The 20,370-nt window shown below is 46.3% G+C and overlaps 1 protein-coding gene across 2 annotated transcripts in view; it reads right to left on the reverse strand.

Moving 5' to 3' along the window:
* Positions 1-20,370, reverse strand: part of LOC147882532 (P-loop containing nucleoside triphosphate hydrolases superfamily protein) — a 125,382-nt gene that overhangs the window by 61,300 nt on the left and 43,712 nt on the right. For both annotated transcript variants that reach the window (XM_087400409.1, XM_087400408.1), the window contains 2 exons: positions 2,974-3,060; positions 2,808-2,890 (listed from right to left, as the gene is read on the reverse strand). In XM_087400409.1, coding sequence (XP_087256535.1) covers positions 2,808-2,890; positions 2,974-3,060 — 170 coding nt within the window. The remainder of the gene's footprint in view (positions 1-2,807; positions 2,891-2,973; positions 3,061-20,370) is intronic.

Consider the following 20,370-nt stretch of genomic DNA (forward strand, 5'->3'; position numbering starts at 1 on the left):
ACCTTCCCATTAATTGCATCTTATCATGTCCTTTTAATTTCAGGATTAAAAAATTCACTACTTTCCTAATCGAATCGTTGTGAGGCCCTTTTTGAGTCCAAATATCCCCTAATGGATGGCCTTATCATTGTGCTGTTGAGTACTCCGCACACCTTTTCACATTACTCATATACATCGATACCTATGATCAAATGGACCATAGCACGATTCGCCATTCCTAGGATTCGCAACGAATCGTTTAAATTCACTACAACCTGCATTTTCCTCATTAACCCAACAAATATACCACCCAGTCTCTCCATGGAGCTGCCCTGCACACTTTCATGCACACCACCTATTTCACTCACCTACTACCTCTTGGCTCAATAGCCTGTAACAACTGGTACAATGATGAGTGTAAGGCTGTATGCTGTCAACTCGGGTTCGAGATTAAGCATCACCTTTCGAGTTAGGTAGAGACGATACGTGAAACTGTCGTTTGGTACGCCAAAAAAAGCAGGCTTTCATTCGCTACTAAAACGAGGAAGAGTTAATAAACATTTTTTCTAGTAACAACTCTAAGGACTTATGGCATAAGTTTATTGAGCAATGAGCCCCATCTTGTCTCACATACACACCACTCTTGGCACTCTTACGCACGCATCCCATATGATGTCCTGACCAGCCAGCACCTAATCTCTCACACTCACCACGTCCTACATTCTGCACACTTTTCACAGCTGGTGGTGTCAAATATGCAGCTCTGAAGCTTCACAATGGAAGATGAGAGCCTATGTACTGAATTCGTTGCATATGGAATAGTACTATCGATCTTAGCAAAGCTTTTTAACGATGCGGTTTACACCAGTTTCCCTCACACCTAAACTCTTAATACCATTGACTCATACACAAGGCAAGGGATCCCATAAACCTGAAAAACTACAAGACCATTATGGTTGGACATGTAATGTCCAAGATCTATGAATGAGTGCTCAACACAATGATAAGCCTGTTTGCAAAGCTCAAGGGGCTCAGAGCCAGGGGACATGCAATCATCTAGACCGATCACAGACTCTAGACCACATACTCACACTTAGGTGTCATTGAGGAGGATAGAGCAAGGAGACAGAGGGCTTATTGCTGCTTTGTTGGATCTTTGCAGCTTTCGACACAATGCTGAGAGCTTGCCTCATCAAGGAGTTGGGGTATGATCAACTAATCATCTAGGCAGTCATGGCACTTTATGAAGGAGTCAAGTAGGGTTGGCACAAGTGCACGGAGGACAAAGGAGAATATGGCCACTATTGGGGTCAAACAACGTTGTCCATTATCACCAACCTTGTTTGGTCGCTATATAGACAAGGTCGAGACTCGCATTGGGATTCTGGGGGGGCAAGTTGCTCTCTCGTTGGATCCTCGATCCACATCCTCCTATATGCAGATGATGTTGTCTTGCTCTAATCCTAAGCAGAGGGCCTTTAGTGACACTTGGATGCACTTCATACCTTCTACAAGACACATGACTTGAAGGTCGAACCTTCATAAACCAAGGTCATGATCTTCAATACAACTAGAGCATCCATGCACAGAGCATTTCACACTAGATGGATTACTCATGGAGATTGTTGCATCCTATTTATGCTTTGGGGTAGCGACACTCCTTTCACTCTCATTTCTAGGATCCCCGGTCCAAGTATCTTCTCATTGACTCCTTGGTACGCCTAGTGGGTAGCCCCTGTCAGGGCCAGATAGATTGGGCTCAAGTGGAAATAATCAGAATCTCTTGCTTTCACGAATGATCTGCAATAAGCCATCAGGATAGCCCTAGCTGAGTTCGGAGCATCCCCACTACAGCTTGGTGCAGCAATCCACGTTATCACTTTACGCTTATCGTGTCAAGAATTATGTTTCTTACACCGCAGGCTTAACATGGCCAATGTAAGTTACCATGGCTGGCCCTATCTTCATCCATGGATTTCACAGCTGAGGGCGATCAGTGTTGTTCGTATGCACGTACCCAGAAAATGGCTTGAGAGTTTGGGCTCCACATGCACATATTACCTCCCTTTCAGTATAACATTGAGGCCCCCTCTATCATGCTCACATATCACGAGGTGAATTTTGGATAGGTTATCCAAGAGGATCTCTCACAACTATACATTTAGGACCTGGTTGGCACCCAGCGAGCTTTTGTGAAGCATGGCTTCTACGAGAACCACTGCTTGCAAATTTCAGAGGAGGGCTTCATTGACCCACCAAGATATACACGGATCCACCTCTCCCACTCGTTGAGGATCTCGAACAGGGCAGTTCCGTGTCTCATCACACCGACTTCGCGTTGAGAGTGGGCAGGCTGAGGACATACCTAGAGAGGGTCACATCTCTACTTTATGTGATCAGCAGGGATAAATCTTTCCTAGACATGTTTTCATATTTAATATAATCTGTCAAATAGTTCAATAGTCCTTTGTAAAACATGACCATGGACAACACAAAGTTTTAATACAACCCCGAATTTAATTTTTAATATGCAATATGGAAGACGTCCTCATCGATGGAATCATCTTTGATACAACTCTGCATTACACAGCAACAATTTTCAATGCGCAAAATATAAGAGGTCCTTAGATGGTCAATTTATTACTTGAGGTCACATTAACATCCGTACAATGATGAGTATTGAGCAGACATCAAGGTTGTCACAAAAACTATAACCATTGAAAATAGTTACTTTAATTGAGAAAGTAGATGTAGAGCATGTGCACAAAACTTTAAGAGATTGTCCTTCATCTCTTCCAATTGAAAGGAGGGCTTCTATAATATAATACCAAATAATGTGCAAACTTCACAGTCTCCTCTTCAATTTGTTGGGCCAGCTCCCTTGTGGGTGCCATGACAACTGCATAGGGTCCTACAACAAAAAGATATAATTGTTAAGATAAGCAATCATCACAAAATATGAAATGAAATTCTAGTAAGTGGCAAAGGCATTACCTTCTGCCTCAATCTCCTCTGTCATCGGCGGTAACTTTGAAATGTACGTCAACATCGGCAACACAAAAGCAGCAGTCTTTCCAGATCCTATCGCAAGAAAAGGCACAAAAAGAAGTACCATTGTCAATGCATCTCATGTAACTTAATGAATGCACAGGCCACAACAATTAACTCTAAGCAATAACAAAGATCACATGTGACACACCCAACCAACGTACAAGGATCACATCAACATGCTCGACAAAAAAGCTCAAAAAGTTTCTCTAGAACAAAGATCATGTCTAACTCACCCATTCAAAGTAGAAATAATATATGTTCAATAGTTGAAAACAACACCTATTTGAAAACAACCCTTCCAAAAGTACAAATGCACCTTGCAAGAGAAAGAAAGAAAGCATTTAGAATTCCAAGCCTCTAGGTTGCAAAGTGATGTTAGTCAAAAACCACATGAATGACGTCAACAAGAAAAACAAGAAACCAGCTGCACCGTGAGGGCCGACCTGCTGCCCCACTACCTCCTGGCTGTCCCGCTGCCCATCGCAGCTCCTCCGCAGCCCCTCCCGTGCTGCTCCTCTGCCTCCGCACTCCGCCCTTCCTCCTCCCCGCCTTCCCTGCCATCTAGCCCATCCGCTCCGCCATCTCGCCTCCCTTGCCTCCCCCGCCATCTCGCCTCCACCCGCCATCTTGCCTCCCCCGTCTTCTTTCCCTTCCGCCTCTCCTGCCCTCTTCTCCCCCCCTCTTTCCTCCCCCGTAGGCTCTCTTCCCCCGCCTCCTCTCAGCTCCTTCACTCCCTCCTTCTCTTCTCGCTCTTTCTCTCCTTCCCTTTCTTTCCTTTTACATTCCCTTCCGCCCTCTCCACCTCTCTCCTCCGCCTCTTCGCCTCGCTTTCGCCTCCCCCTCGGACGTCCTTCTTCCTCACCCCCCCTTTTTTCTCCTCTTCCTCCCTGCAGCGGGAGCATTTGTGCTTGTTAAGGCGAAAAAATCTTGGTGGTGACCCTTGGTTTGGCCAGAGGGGCTCTATGGTAGCAACCTCGAATCCCACAGCCGTTAAGGTTCTTCTTTCGCCAGCTGACAAGCAACAGGTACATCGGGCTCACACCTACACGGAAACAGGTGCGAGAGTGGATCCAGCCGAGCTTAGCATTAGAGGGCGACCACATCCAAGAGGTCACCATCTATGGAAGAGGCGTATTCCTCATCCAGCTAAGGTCCCCGACACGGTCTCAACACTCATGGAGCAGAGCCCCATTCTCCTTGGCCCGCATCTAGTGTACCTCTTTCCGTGGTACCATGGCTTTACAGTGGAGGACATGGACACGACACACCATGTTCCCCGTTTTTCGGATACGCTCCACTTTCCGGGACTCCCAAAGGAGTATTGAGCCATCCTCCCCTCCATTGGTCGAGCATTTGGCACCTCGACTGCCTCAGTTGTAGCAGATGATGGGGTCCCCACGATCAGACTCGTGGTTGAGAGCCCAAAGTCCCTCCCAGAGTTGATCCTCCTAAAGACCCTCTCGAAGGAGGCACACTTCGCCAGCGAGTGGAGATTTATGGCCCATGGGTTACCAAGCCAGTGTCTTCGGTGCAGACAGATGGCTCACCTAGCCAAAGATTGCCCCCGTGGCCACGGTTGAGCGCCTCCCCCCCCACCCCCGCAGAGCAGGACGAGTCAACAGACCAGAGTCCAGCACCCCCTCAGACATGAGCAACAAGATTCTCAGACCCCCTGAGTGACCCCCTCAGAAGGGGACTGGACCACCCAGGTTAAAAAGAGAAAAAAACCAAGCAAACAGGCTCACAAGCGCCGCAAGCAGAGGGCCAAACGTAGAGAGAGAGAGAGACAGGGTTGTCCACAAGGCACCTGAGGAGGAGCAGCAATAGCAAGAGCCCTTACGTGGAGATCCACCTCCCCCAGTGGGAGGGGCCACCGCCCAGCCAGATGATTCTCCCGTGATGGAGGTTCAGCAACCGCATCCACCCTGCATCAGCAGCGAGCCCCATTAGTTCCTGATGAGGCAATGGGGGACGATAGCCAGGCAGTGGCTGAGGAGGAGTGGATCTAGAGCCCCGACGAGCCCGATCAACATGGGAGTCTGAGGTTGCTCCTATTCCCCCCCCTCCCCCTCCCCTCCAGATTCCTCCTCCTATTCCCCCCCACTCCCCTCCCTTGGGTTCCCCCGCTCCCTCCTTCCCCCTGCGCCCCTCCTGCTATGATCACTCTCACCACCCGCCCCTTCCGCTCCTCCCTCCCTACCTCCATAGCAGATTCCTCAGCCTCCCTCCCCTCCCCTCCCCTTTTTCGACACCCCTGCCAGCAAGCAAGGGTAAGACGACGTCCCCTTCTGCTCCCTCATCGCAGCATCAAGCCCATTCGGGGAGGGAGCCAGAGGGACGGGACTCGTCCTCCCAGTCAGTAGCTCCCAACCTCCAGCATGGGCGTCCCTTATTGCAACTTCTGGAGGTTGGGACACTGAAATTATCTAGAGATCCTGGACTCCTATCCTTTACCGCTGGAGGTAACGCTTCATGTTGAGATATCGAGCTCCACTCGTGATATGCCAGGGTGACCGTTGTGCATTTATGTCACCGACTTGTTAGCTGCAGATGCGGTTGGTACATCGCCCATGAATAATAGCTGGATGACAGCTATCCTTATCTACTCTAGTTCGTGGCTCAGTTAGTATGCTACCTTAGTTAGCTGAGTTTGGTTTGAGACCCACATATAGGCTTCTTTTATTTCTTTGTACTAGAGTTCTTTTGGCTTTCACAACTAAGAAGAGCAGCCTCCACCTTTGTGTGTATTCCCCCATCGTGTATGTGAGAAAGCCACAAGTGAGACTACTTCCCTCTCTCCCACTATCTTCACATGGTATCAGAGCCTGGTTCGTGGTAAGGAGCTCAAGAAAGCAAACCAAGTTCGCGGTGTCCTGGTAAGAGGACCAGTGTTGCTTTCCTTTTTCGAGTTTGGGAGCAAATCTCTGCAGGTAGCACAGCCGGAAGTGCAAGAGTGCACTGTCTCAGATTGCGACGCCCTTCGCGGTGTGGCGAGAGAGCAATATATGCTGCGGGTGAGGACGCAACCCTCGGTGACTTTATTTTTCTGATTCGAGGCCATTTTGGGGCCCGTTTTGAAGGCGGAAGTTCCTCGCGGGCACTCAAAAAAAGGCCCGATTTTTACTGTGCGACCACTGCTCTGCAGGTTGGTGAAAAGTTGCCGCAGAAATTGCATCGTATGCCTGTGCGCAGAGATATTGGGAGTTGCAAAATCATCCTTGTTGCCTGTTGATGCAAAATCGTCACTAGGAAGTGACTGTGTGGTCAAATACCACTTTTGTCAGTTTTACAGATCTGCCCGTGTGAGGCAAAAGCTGTGTTTTTTGCAATGACAGAATATTTTGCAGTGTTCTGTAATGGCGTCTGATTCTCTTTCACAGATTGTCACTGAAAAGCTTGACAAGAACAACTTCCAGGCATGGAAGTTTAGAATGACGAATTTTGTTATGGGAAAAGGCTATTGGGAGTTCATTACAGGAAATGAAGAAGAACCAGTTCTTTCTAATGTTCCCAATCAACAGGAAATGCAGGCATTTAAAGTATGGCATGAGAGAGCTAGAAAAGTTATGTACTGGCTTTCTATCAGTACTTCGGATTCTATGATTGTGCATATTCACGATGCAAGTACGCCAAAGGAGGCATGGGATACTTTGACAAAAATGTACAGCACAAACACGCAAGCCAGGAAAATGCAGCTCAAGCAGGAGTTGCACAATGTTCAGAGAGAAAATATAAGCATCAATGACTACCACATGAAGGTGAAGAAATTGCAGATGCACTTGCTTCCATTGGGTCGCCAGTGGAAGATGATGATCTAGTTTCTGTAACCTTGAATGGTCTAGGAAAGGATTATGCACAGTTCCGGACATCCATTGCAGTCCGTGAAAAATTTCCTGATTTTGAGGAGTTGTTTGCTCTTCTAATTTCTGAAGAGTTGTTTGCTCTTCTAATTTCTGAAGAGCAGAGAAATGGTGGTGCATCTTCTTCAGGAGGAACTTCAAAAGAAACTGTCTTCTACTCAAATGCTAGAAGAGGTAGAGGCAGAGGTAGAGGAGGCCGATCCGGAGGCCGTGATAGAAATCAAAATATGCAGCAAACTCAAGAAAACCAGTCCTATGGAGGAGGACGTGGTAACTCTAGAGGCAGGGGGAGCCAAAGAGGCCGTGGTGGATGGCAGAGAGGCCAAAATGCAAACAGCAATGTTGAATGCTACTACTGTGGTAAAATGGGTCATATGACTAAAGACTGCTACAAAAAGCAGAATGACATTATGAATGGAAAATTGCAGCAAGGCAATTATGCATCTTCTAGTAGACAGGGTGATGACAGCTATTTATGGTACAGCACATGACCAATTCTCTGACAAGTGCAGAAGAACGAAATGATGTGTGGTATGTTGACTCAGGTGCGTCAAACCACATGACAGGTCATGCAGAATGGATGCGGGATGCAAGGAAAATGGAAAAACCAGGATTTGTGGAGACTGGTGATGATACTGCACATCCTATTGTGCAGATTGGTAAAATTCCTTTGTCTATGCAGGATGGGAAAAAGAAATACATGTCTGATGTATTTCATGTCCCGAATATCACCAAGAACCTGGTTTCTGTTGGTCAAATGGTTGAGCAGGGCTTGCAGGTCAGATTTAATCCTCATGGATGCTTTGTTGAGGATATGAAAAATAACGGTCGCTTGATAACAAAAGGAAAGAAGAAGGGCAGGATGTTTACGTTGGATGCGGACATGCCTGAATTAAGTGCAGCAATGTTTGAGAGGGGGAAGAGTAGAGGAAGGGAGCAAGAGAGTGAGAGTGAGAGACACACTAGTGCGGGTGTGAAGTGATAGTGAGCCACACCACAAACTCACTTATGTTTTTATTAGGATTAGGTTTACCCTATGACTGTCTTAAGACAGTCATAGGTGTCCTATCTTTAATTCTTTAATTAAGGGTAGGCAATGTGCCTTTACCCCCAACAACCTCCCACCTAAAGGCCAATGTGCCTAAAGGGGAGAAAAGAATAAAAAATTACAGCAATATACAGTTACTGTATACAAGACCATAAAGTAAGAATGGTCTCATCCTAATCCCATGATGTGGCGGCAATGTGCAAACCGCTCTGTAGGCAAGCTCTTAGTGAGCAAATCTGCAGGATTATCATCAGTATGTACTTTCACAAGCTCAAGTCGCTTGTCTTCCAGTACCTCCCTGATGAAATGATATTTCACTTCTATGTGCTTGGTCTTCTGATGAAAGACCGGATTCTTTGCCAACATGATAGCACTCTGACTATCACAATGCAAAACTGGCATATCTCCTGTAATGCCCAAATCTCCCACCAGCCGAGTAAGCCATATTGCTTCCTTGCAAGCCTCAGTGGCTGCAACATATTCAGCTTCTGTGGTTGACAGTGCAACGCATTTCTGCAACCGAGACACCCATGATATAGCACCTCCTGCAAATGTGAAAATATAACCGGTAGTAGACTTCCGGTTATCTGCATTCCCTGCATAGTCTGAATCTGTAAAACCATGCACCAATGCATCCTGCCTACCATAGCATATGCACAAGGCTTTGGTACCTTTGAGATACCTCAAGACACCTTTCACTGCTTCCCAATGCCGCTTGCCTGGATTTGCCATATACCTGCTGATGACTCCCACCGCAAAAGCAATATCCGGACGAGTGGCAACCATGGCATACATCAAAGATCCAACTGCAGATGCATACGGAACCTTGGCCATTTCAGCGTTATCATCATCTGATCTGGGGCTGTCCTTACTGCTGAGTTTTAAATGTGGAGGCAACGGGGTACTAATGGACTTCCCCCCCTCCATTTTAAACCTCTGCAGTACTTTGTCAATATACTCTTTCTGTGACAGAAACAAAAGTCCCTTGGACCTGTCACGAGTAATACGCATGCCAAGAATATGATTTGCATCACCCAAGTCTTTCATGTCAAAAGACTTATGCAGTTGTTTCTTCAAAGCACTAATCTCATGCTGAGATTTACTGGCAATAAGCATGTCATCCACATATAGAATGAGTGAATATGATTTGCATCACCCAAGTCTTTCATGTCAAAAGACTTATGCAGTTGTTTCTTCAAAGCACTAATCTCATGCTGAGATTTACTGGCAATAAGCATGTCATCCACATATAGAATGAGTAGCATCAAACTGCCATCCTTTGCCCGTTTGGTGTATAAGCAATGATCGGTCTCACACCGATGATACCCTTGGGACTGCATGAAGGCATCAAACTTTTTGTACCATTCCCTTGGCGCCTGCTTGAGTCCATACAAGCTCCTCTTGAGCTTACACACAAGCTGTTCTTTCCCTTTAACAGCATATCCCTCTGGCTGACTCATATAGATCTCATCATGAAGATCTCCGTGAAGAAAAGCTGTCTTCACATCCATCTGACATAAATCCATGTCATCATGAGCAACAAGAGCTAACACTGCTCTCAAAGTAGTCATCTTGACTACAGGGGAAAAAATCTCATCAAAGTCAATGCCCTTTTCCTGCTTAAATCCCTTGGCAACCAATCTGGCCTTATACCGAGGTAAAGCATTTGAATCCACTTTGACTTTGTAAACCCACTTGCATGGCAAAACCTTTCTGCCTGCAGGTAACTGCACAAAGTCCCATGTATCATTCTGAAGTAGGGAGTCCATTTCTGACTGCATGGCTTTCTCCCACTTCATTTTCTCTGTTCTTCCCATAGCTTCCTTGAAGCTGGAAGGCTCACCACAATCTGTCAGCATGATAAAATCAGCCACAGTATTGGCTCCTGGAATAAACCTGGCAGGAGGCCGTTGTACACGGGTGCTCCTCCTAACAAAATGTTCCGGATTAGGCTGCTGTCCAGCCTGTTCTTCATGCATGACGGGTGGCTGTACCACCATATCTGGCTGTGCTACAGCTCCATCTGCTGGCATATCCAGTGGTGCATCATTGGCAAAATTATCTGGCTGATTTTCAGCCTGTATACCCTCTTGAACAGGGTGATCTGCAGCAGGCTGCTGCTGCATATAAATGGGCATTCTTTGCTGTCCAACATCATCATAAATAACCCTCCTGTATTCCACACGTTGCACGGGTTCCTTGTGTACACTATCTTCTTTAAAGATGACATCATTGCTGCGTATAATCTTCCGTTTAACGGGATCCCATAACCTGTACCCCATTTCACCTTCGTCACCATAACCCATAAAGATGCATCTGATAGACTTTGGATCCAGTTTGGTGCGCAGTTCTTTGCGTACATGAGCAAAGGACTCGCAGCCAAATACACGTAAGTGCTTATATGAGGGAGGCTTGCCAGACCACACCTCCTCTGGCACTTTCAACTCCAAAGCCTTGTTTGGCGACCTGTTAATAATGTGAACTGCTGTTTGCACGGCTTCTGCCCAAAAGCCATGGGGCAATGCAGCATAAGACAACATACATCGAACCTTCTCCTGAATAGTTCGATTCATCCGCTCACTTGCACCATTTTGAGATGCATTATGAGGGGCTGTGAGTTCCTGTTTGATGCCCTTAGCTTCGCAAAACTGCACAAAAGCATGTGACACATACTCACCCCCATTATCGGATCTGAGGCATTTCAGCCTACGACCTGTCCGATTCTCAACCTGAGCGACAAACCTCTTGAAAGCATCTAGGGCATCTCCCTTATGCTTCAAGAAATAGACCCACACCTTACGTGTGGCATCATCAATGAAAGTAATAAAATATTTTGCACCCCCTAGTGATAACTGTGGCATCTCACACAAATCAGTGTGCACTAGATCAAGTGGTGCTCTATTCTGGGGAGATCTCCTCTTATGAGGAGTCACAGAATGCTTGCCAAAAATACAATGATCACAAGTAGGCAAATCTGAAAAAGAGAGAGGCGGCAGATAACCCAAACGTGACAGTTCTTGCATTCCTTTAACAGACATGTGTCCCAACCGGCTATGCCACAATGAAACCTTTGGCAGCTCGGTTATGGCAACAACATGATTACCCACACTGGAAACATAAAGAGGGTACAAGGTATCACTCTTAAAACCCTCAGCCACTACAGTCTGGCCATCAGTAATCACCCATTTGGAATCCCCAAATGTGGTGTGGTAACCACTGTCATCTAATAAGCCAGTGCTAATCAGATTTTTCTTGATTTGCGGCACATGGCGAACACCATCAAGCATAAATGACTGTCCATCAGGAAATACTATCTGTATACTGCCAATCCCTGCAATCTGACATGCATAGTTGTTCCCAAGATGAACAACTCCATGAGTACCTGTGTAGGAAGTAAACCACTCCCTATGAGGAGTAACATGAAAAGAGGCACCTGAATCCAAGAGCCAGGTGTGCATGTCATGGCCATCAATAACCAAAGCATGTGCTATTACAGCAGAAGAGCATAAAACATCATGTATGTCACTGTCACTGTCCTCTGCTGCAACATTCACTGCATCCAAGTCATCTGCCTTGGCCTTGCCTTTGCCTTTGCTTGCATTTCCTGCATCCTTTGTTTCAGCCTTCTTGGCTTTCTGATCCCGTATGAACTTGAAGCACTTCGACTTCACATGTCCCTTCTTGCCACAATAAAAGCATTCAATGTCCTTTTTGCCACGGGACTGACTACGGGATTTGGACTTACTAGCAGATCTCCCCTTCTGCTAAGTCCTGCCTCTGTCCTGTACCTGCAAAGCACTTGAAGACTTGCTGCCCGCATTATTCTTCCTGCTCATCTCCTCCATAAGGAGAGAGCTCTCTACATCAGCATAAATAAGAGTGGCATTTGAGTTTGACAGGGTGGTCTTGAAAGTGTCCCAACTCTCAGGGAGGGTACACAGCAAGAAAGTAGCCTTGAACTCCTCATCAAGGTTCAACCCCTGTGCAATCAGCTGTGTAAAGATAGCATTGAACTCACTCAAGTGTGAGGTCATAGCTGTACCTTCCTTCATGCGAAGATCAACCAGCTTCTTCAGCCAATAAACCTTACTGGCTGAGCTCTTTTGGGCATATAATTCTTCTAGTCTTTGCCATAGACCATAAGAGGTCTTTTCAGCCTGTACATTGAACACAAGAGTGTCTGAAATAGTGAGCATGATAGCTGCCCTCGCGGACAAATCAAGCTCTTCCCAGTCATCAGCTGCCATATCAGATGGCTTGACACCCTTTACCCTTATGGGCTTAGCAATCTTCTTTAACAGAAGTACATTCAAGCACTGTTCTGCCCATAATGCATAGTTATGTGCTCCTTCCAGTTTCTTTATGTTCAAAATTGAAGAATCACCTCCTCCTGATGCCATATCAGATGAGGAAAGTACCTGACTCCCTGGAAGTAAAAAGACTGAATAAAAGTTCTGATTTCTCAGAAAAGCCTGCTCTATTCAAGAGCCAGAAGCACTCTCAATGGTGCTGTTTTTACTGTCAGTAAAATCTGCAGCAAAACAGTAAATGTCCCTGCAAATACTGTACCTTCTGACAAACTGTTCTGAGCTCAAAAAGGCATAAAAACAGTGATTTCAGACTGCTATTGCTGCTCAACAAGTGCTTAACAGTACACAATCATCTGACAAAACCACCAACACTGCTGTAAACACTGCTGTACTGACTGTACTGATCACTTCTCCCACCTCAGATGAGGTATGGCACTGAGTTAAATTGCAGAAACCACTTGACAAACACCCCAAAAACAGTAAATGACCCTTCAGCCTGTCACAAAACCTGCAACAGTAAATGGGATAAATCCCAAGCAATCACCCTTAGACCAAGGGGAGAAAATGCATCTGAAGATCTCTGTCGGTAACCCAAGTGCTATCAAACAAAGTCTGGGCAAAAGCCCCTTGATCTGACACCTGAATCAAGTGGAGTACACCTCAACACTGAGGTAGCATGCAATATGGAATCTCTCTGACACTGGTACCTGACAATGTGCAATGCATAGACTGCCCCTGTGTACTCAGTAACAACACAAATCACAACGTACAGACACCAAGAAGAAAATCTTTTGAGCACTGTCAATGATGGGCAGTTAGGGACCGAGTAAACTCGATGCGCCCTGACCAAGCGTGGCTCAACTGAGATTTTCAAGGTGCGTACAAAGAATGTGACCTGCAACAAATGTCACCAAATGCACTGCGGAAATAAAGCAAATGTGTGCTCCCTGGCTACACACTGCCTCAAGGCATATACTGCAAACACATCCAGGCAAAAGCCCTTTGATAAGATCACCCAAAACTGAGAATTGCACTCAGTAAATGCATAGAAGCTCCTGCTGTACTTCTGTCCTCGCAGCAGCACGCTTCCCCCCAAAAAAAAAACGAGTTGAGACTTTGCAGTAAAACAACCAAGTCCTGCTGTTTCTGTACCCTGCTGTTTCGACGCCAACCCAGTGTACCTGCAGATGGACTGTCGTCCGTACCCTGCTGTGAAGGACTGTCGTCCGTACCGTTGTACGGCTGTCCGTACGACTGTACGGACAGTCCGTACAGATGACGTCGAATAGCTGCCCTGCGCCCTCACAATGCCTCGAAAGGCCTAGCAGCTAGTAGCAGCTGCTATGCAGCTGCTGGCTGCTTGCTGGATGCGGTGCCTCGAGCTGCAGCTAGCAGCTCCTGTGCACGGATACCCTTGACCAGCGACCAGCTCCTGTGTACGGATACCCGCGACCAGCGACCTGTGTACGGATACCCGCGACCAGCGACCACCGCCGCCCGTGACGTCGATCTGACCCGCGCTCGCGCTGTCGCCGTCCGTCGCTGCCTGCGCACTGTTCGTCGCCACCTGCGTTGTCACAGTCAGTCCGTACAGTCGTACGGACGACGTACGGCCGTACGGATCTGGCCGTACGTCCGTACGGAAAGGGATAGGCAAGGAAGAGGGGGCTTGGGAGAGGAGGCTCTGATACCAGTTGAGAGGGGGAAGAGTAGAGGAAGGGAGCAAGAGAGTGAGAGTGAGAGACACACTAGTGCGGGTGTGAAGTGATAGTGAGCCACACCACAAACTCACTTATGTTTTTATTAGGATTAGGTTTACCCTATGACTGTCTTAAGACAGTCATAGGTGTCCTATCTTTAATTCTTTAATTAAGGGTAGGCAATGTGCCTTTACCCCCAACAATGTTTGCACATGGGACCGGTGTAGTTGCATATACTGATATCTGGCATAAACGCATTGGTCATGTTAATGTACAACGACTTAAATCAATGCATGCCCAAAATATTGTTGCAGGATTGCCTAAATTCAAGGTTGCAAAAATGCATAAGGTATGTGAAGCCTGTCAATTTGGAAAACAAGCAAGAAAACCATTTCCTAGGCATGTTCAAGAGAGTAAGAAGCCATTGGAATTAATCCACTCTGATGTGTGGACTACTAAAGCTGCATCTATTGGAGGCTGTCATTATTTTGTCACTTTTATTGATGACTACAGCAGAAAAGTTTGGGTGCATTTTATGAAAAAGAAAAGTGAAGTATTTGGGCATTTCAAAGCTTTTAAAGCTATGGTTGAAAAAGAAACAGGACTGCAAATAAAATGCCTAAGGTCAGATGGAGGAGGAGAGTACCTCTCAAATGAGTTCGCAAGGTTCCTGCAGGAGCATGGCATAAAGCAGCAATATTCATGCAGTCATACCCAACACAAAATGGACTTGCAGAAAGGAAAAATAGGCATATTGGAGAAGTATCTCGGGCCATGCTAAATGAAAAAGACCTACCAGATTATTATTGGGCTAAAGCAGTTGCTACAGCAGTTTACATAATGAACACAACTCCCACTGCAGCAATACATGGCATGACGCCACAGGAGATGTATACTGGTAGGAAACCAAGTATTTCTCATTTGAAAATTTTTTGTTGCATTGACTATGTTCATGTGCCAGATGAGTTGAGGTCCAAGTTGAATCCAAAAGCTGAGAAGTGCATCTTTATTGGTTATTCTCTGCAGCAGAAAGGGTATAGATGCTATAACCCTTCTACTCGTAAGTTTACAGTGAGCAAAGATATTATTTTTTATGAGATGAGCAGCTGGTATAAACCAGTAAATGTGATTGATGATGTAGATGCACAAAATGGTAATGCTGCACAAAATTCACAGCAGCAATCACAAAATATTAGTGGACCTGCAGTGTCCTCTAGCAGTGATTCACATACTTCGCCATGGACAGGCAGATTGAGATCAGGAGAATCTCCTCAAAGCAATGCAGATAGTGGTACGCGCTTGGTAGACGGTGATCATGCCGCATTGGGAGGCTTGGGTATCATCGATCCGGAGATGCAGAGCAGAGCCCTTCTGGGGAAGTTGGTTGTTTGCGGCCTCACCCCAGGTGCAGAGCCTTGGAAGCTCCTCTTATAGTGAGGACTTCTCAGGAACACCCCATGCACCGGAGGACAGTGGCAGCCTTCACACAGGTAGATCTTCTCAGAGGCCCCCTTTACAGAAAAGGGCTCCCCCTTGATGAGGAGCCTTCACGGGTCTGGCAGAGACTAGCAAGGGGTCTCATTCTAGTCCGCCCAGATCCAGAGAGGAGTTTGAGCGGCAGCCCCTTATGTGGCACCTAGAGATCCGAGATCAGGAGGGACATATGCTTGGGCAGCAGACTCACATTGGTTGGGCACAGTGGGACAATGGTCTGGCCGGGTCTTTTGGCAAATGAAGTAGATTACCCATGGAGGCAAAGGCGAGGCTTGGCACCGTAGCGCATTTGCGAGGGACAGGGCAGTGGATGAGAGAGATTGATCTAGCCATCCCTGAGTCCTGGTGGGAGGGACTTCGCATTTGGAGAGATAGCATTTGGTTGGGGCAGTTTTCTCGGACTAGTGTCCCCTTGACGATGATGATGCCGTGAGGCAGTACGCACCCCGGCTTCTTCCGTGTAGGACCTAGAGGCCTACTTCATCCGCTCACTGAGAGAAACCCTGAGATGGATGGGAGTCTTGATGGGATTCACTGGCAGATGATCACAGTGGTGGGACGTTTGGGGAAGGAGTGGCACATTGACCCTCCCAGTATCTCAGAGCAGGATGTCCCTAGATGGCGTCTCTAGCTGTGGGAGGGTAGACCCTTGAGGGAGGTCCAGTGGGATGCTGGAGAGTGGTTCTGGCCCTCCAAGGGCGGCCTTGCCGAGCAGATGGACGAGGTGCCTTTCTTTTCCTACACCACACGTATTGGCAGGAGGCTTCAGATGGACTCTTCAAGGTGGACCCCTTCGAGGGAGCGGCATTGGGTGACCCAGAGAGTGCCCCAGGATGTTCATTCTAGGTTTTGGACGCGGTTATGGTCCAGTTTGCAGCCGAGGAAGATATCCTACTTCTTCTGGCTGGCCGCCTACGGAGGCTTGCCCATCGAACCGTGGTTGGAGCAGATGCCAGTGGAGGGATAGTGCCATTGTTGCTCTATTGGTTTCCTGGAGACGATCCCGCACTGCCTTTGGAGCTGTCATAGAGCAGCAAGGATTTGGATGGGAGCCCTCATGATCATGACCCGTATGCAGAGTCTTCAGAGGGACTACACCTGGGGGATGGTGGCCTGGTTGACTGAGGGAGGACACGCGTTCCAGATTGATGAGATCTCCCCAACCTACCGGATATAGGATTAGAGCATTAGGAGGATGGCACTCCATGAGGCGGTCCCCCTGGATAGCCCAGCTCCCCCTTCTCCTGAGGACAGTGTTTGGGAGGTGGTAGCCTGTATCACTGCGTGGAACATTTGGGAGGCTCGTTGCAGTCTCATGATGGGTGAGCATCCGGTTTCACCCTCGGCTACCCTGGTTGCCATTTGGCTAGATATCATCTACACTTTACGCTCCACCTGGGAGCGTGGGACTCCAGGCTCTAGAGCGACTATCGAGAGGCGTGCTCGTTTTTGCAAGGCTTGGCCTACAGGAGTTTTCTACATTTTCACTCCACGAGGGATTCGTTGGTTATATAGTCCCCCCACCTGGTTGTTAGCCACTATACCAGAGATCCCCTAGGCAGTGAGCTGGGTTTCTCTGGAACAGGCTGGTTTTTCTTTCAGCCTTTTCTCGGTTTTTTCCATACTCAGCACCTTCGGGGCTGCTGTTTTGTATGAAGTCTTTCAAGCATTAATAGAAGTTTCCTTTCTTTGGAAAAAAAAAGGAAGAAAAAGAAACCATGTATAGCACTTCAACCGATCACGATTGAACAACAAAAGTAAACTACTCCTATCATCCACAAAGTGTCTTTCATCCATACTTGGGAGAATACAACCTTTGCTTCATTGTGAAGCCAAGGTTCGAAGAAATATATTTGGAAGCGTCTACCCTTCTAGATATATATAACCAAGTCAAGGCGAAGACTCTTGATTATCTCCTCCTTACCAAGGGAGCCTACAAATGAAATACACAGAGCTCCCCTAGAGAGGATGGCTGTTCACATTACCTGAACAGGACCACATTTGAAGCCATTTCTCCATTGTAAGCAATAAGAGATTACCTAGATGACAAGAGACTATGATAGATGGATATATTTCTAGAACCCCTAAAGTATGAAATGTCAATATTGCACTAGATTGAGGCATAAATGGATATGTTTCTAACACCCTACAATATGAAATGCTGAAGGTGAGGTAAGGGAAAAGAGAAGTGACAAGAAGGAAACATAAGAGTGAGAGCGAGAATCGAATTTGTACAAAAAAAGTGAGGGAGAGAATATAGTAATATAAAGTCGCTCACAATCAAAAAGCGCACAATGGGCATGTTCCCCTATATAGCAATACACATGACAAATGAAAAAGCTCCCCAGCTTTGAAGCCTATGATCCACTCTAGCACAAGCGTGGAGGAAAGTAAAACCTTTACCTCAAAGCCCACAAGCATCTTAGGCCAAGCAACATTGAATAAAACCTAGATATCACTGATTGTAATCAAGGGGGGGAAATAACTAAGTTTAGTGTGGTTAGAATTAGAGGCAACTTAGCAATAGAGCATTAAAAAGGAAGGATCTGGGAGAGGCGTTATAACCATCACTCTTGCTCATTCACAAGCAACTTATGGTTTGATCCTTCCTATGCTACTCGAGCTCATTGCTCCTTCCCATCTCTCTATCCCACTCGAGGATGAGGGCATGGAACAAGTCCTCACCCATGTCTTTCAAAAAATTATGCATATCTCAGCAACAAGGTGCCAGGAATCCTTCACAGTAGGGGAAAAAGGAGAAAACCCCAAGCAAATAGTTGTGAAATTCCAAGACATGCAGTCTTGAACTAAAGTGTTAAGTCATAGGCATCATTTCAAGGGACATTCCATTTGAAATAAGGATCTCACACGAAGTTAATACATTCAGAAAATCAAAGAGCTCGAAAAATCAGAACTGCAAAGAAAGAGGAAAATAATGCTTATATGAAATGCAAAAGCATGATCATAAGGGAAGAATAAAGGCGGGGAGAAACACAAATAGGAACTCGAGACCCTTAGGATCAGAGTATGGAATATGAGAGGATGGACTTTAGACAAGGCCACCACACTGGAAGAGGAAATAACAGAAACTAATATACTTATAATCCGAGAGACATGGGAACATGAAGGTAACAAAGCTCCAGAACTGCAGGGATTTCTAGAGACATCAATATGGAAGACCTAAAAATATGTAGGAGGAAGAGGATTTGGCGGGATTTGCATGTTACATCAGAAAGAGATGGGAGAAGTCAGCCAAGGTCATCAAGGAGGACCCACACAAGCAGTATATGTGGGTAGAAATAGCGGCAAAGAACAAAAACGTTAGATTGGTGGCATGCAATTTGCACCCCTGCAATCACCCATATGTAACAATCACAACAGTCACATATGATGGCACGATCCGCTAATGCATTTGGGAGGTGATACAGCCAAGTTTTCCAAAGATCACACAATTACTTTAGCAGGTGACGTCAATGCCAGAACGAGTTCGAGGCAAGGTATAATCACAGCAGAGGGGAGAGACACCATATGGATGGAGGAGTTGGATGAAGACAATGAGGAAAGGAAAGAGTGGAAAAGGGGATCAAGAGACACAGGAGAGGTCACCCAAATGTGGAGGCAGTTTCTATATGTGGGTGTTTTGGGCTGCAAATATGAAATGGCAGATCACTCTTCAAAGATACGGGGGCTTATACTTGCAATACCCACAAGGATCAAGCATGATTGATTATGTGATAATAAGTCCAGATGCGGGATATGCTTTGGAATATCTCAAGATTGATGAGGAGACCTTGATATCTGACCACAGAGCAAAGTCACTAGGATTCAGGGGGACAAAGTACGATGCAGGAAAACAGGAAATTACTTCAAACCAGGCTGAGGATGGACTATAAAAAGGCGCACATTTATGAACAGAAATTGGAGACAGAAATAGCACAATGTCATATGCCTTACACATGTCAAGACATAAATAATTGACAGAAATTCTGCCCGTAAAGAGCAAGGGAAGGAGCAAAGTCCTGCCTTCGAACTACGACCAGGAATGCAGAACAACAAACAAAGCATGGAAGGCAGCCACACAAGGGAGAAGGAAGGCAAAGCTAAAGTCTACAAGCAGATGGTAGAAACAAGAAAAGAGACTCTCTCAAGAGCAAGCAGCTTTGAAAATTTCGAAGACCTTACATAGAACCCCAGAAAGTTCTTTTGGAAATTACATGGCAGCAAGCAACAGGAGAGGAAGGCATCATGGGGAGACATGATACAACTTGTTAAAGAATTCAATGAGAGGCAAAGAGAGGAAAAGATCACTCATGACTTCTCTATCAAAGCAATACACAATATCATGATGAAAGAGGATGTGCTGAAAAAGCTAGCAAATGGGAAGGCCCCAAATACCCAAGGTTTGGTGGCTGAAATGATAAAATTGGGCGGAGGAAAGACAAAGAGGATGCTTACCTTGATCTATGAACAAGGCCTTAGAGGAGGGTTTCCCCCAAGAATGGCAACCAAGCAGGATTGTACTGATCTACATGGGAGGGGACAGTAAAATGGCAAAAATTACAAGACCATCATGGTGAGCAGCCTAATGGCCAAGCTGTGTGGAACCATTCTTGAACAAAAAATCAGTAGATGGGCGGAGGCACACAAGGGGTAAGAGCACCATCACAAGCAGGGTTTCGTCTCAAACACTCGACGGTGGACCATCTAGTCTCCATAAAAGAAGCAACTGAGAGAGAAAAGAATAGGAAAGGGGCCATTTATTGCTGCTTTGTAGACTTCAAGAAAGCAATAAAGGACTCTCTAGATCCACGGATGATATTTTTCTAGAGGTTGCCTTTCAGCCTGTCAGGATTGCTGGTTTTGTGGACCATGGAGAGGGTTTGCAGTGGTACTTGGACCCAGGAGAGTGGGAGTGGATAGATCATGGT

The sequence above is a fragment of the Dipteris shenzhenensis genome, chromosome 29, assembly GCF_047967505.1.
Source record: "Dipteris shenzhenensis isolate YYH24624 ecotype China chromosome 29, Dip_SZ_1.0, whole genome shotgun sequence".
Lineage (NCBI taxonomy): Eukaryota > Viridiplantae > Streptophyta > Polypodiopsida > Gleicheniales > Dipteridaceae > Dipteris > Dipteris shenzhenensis.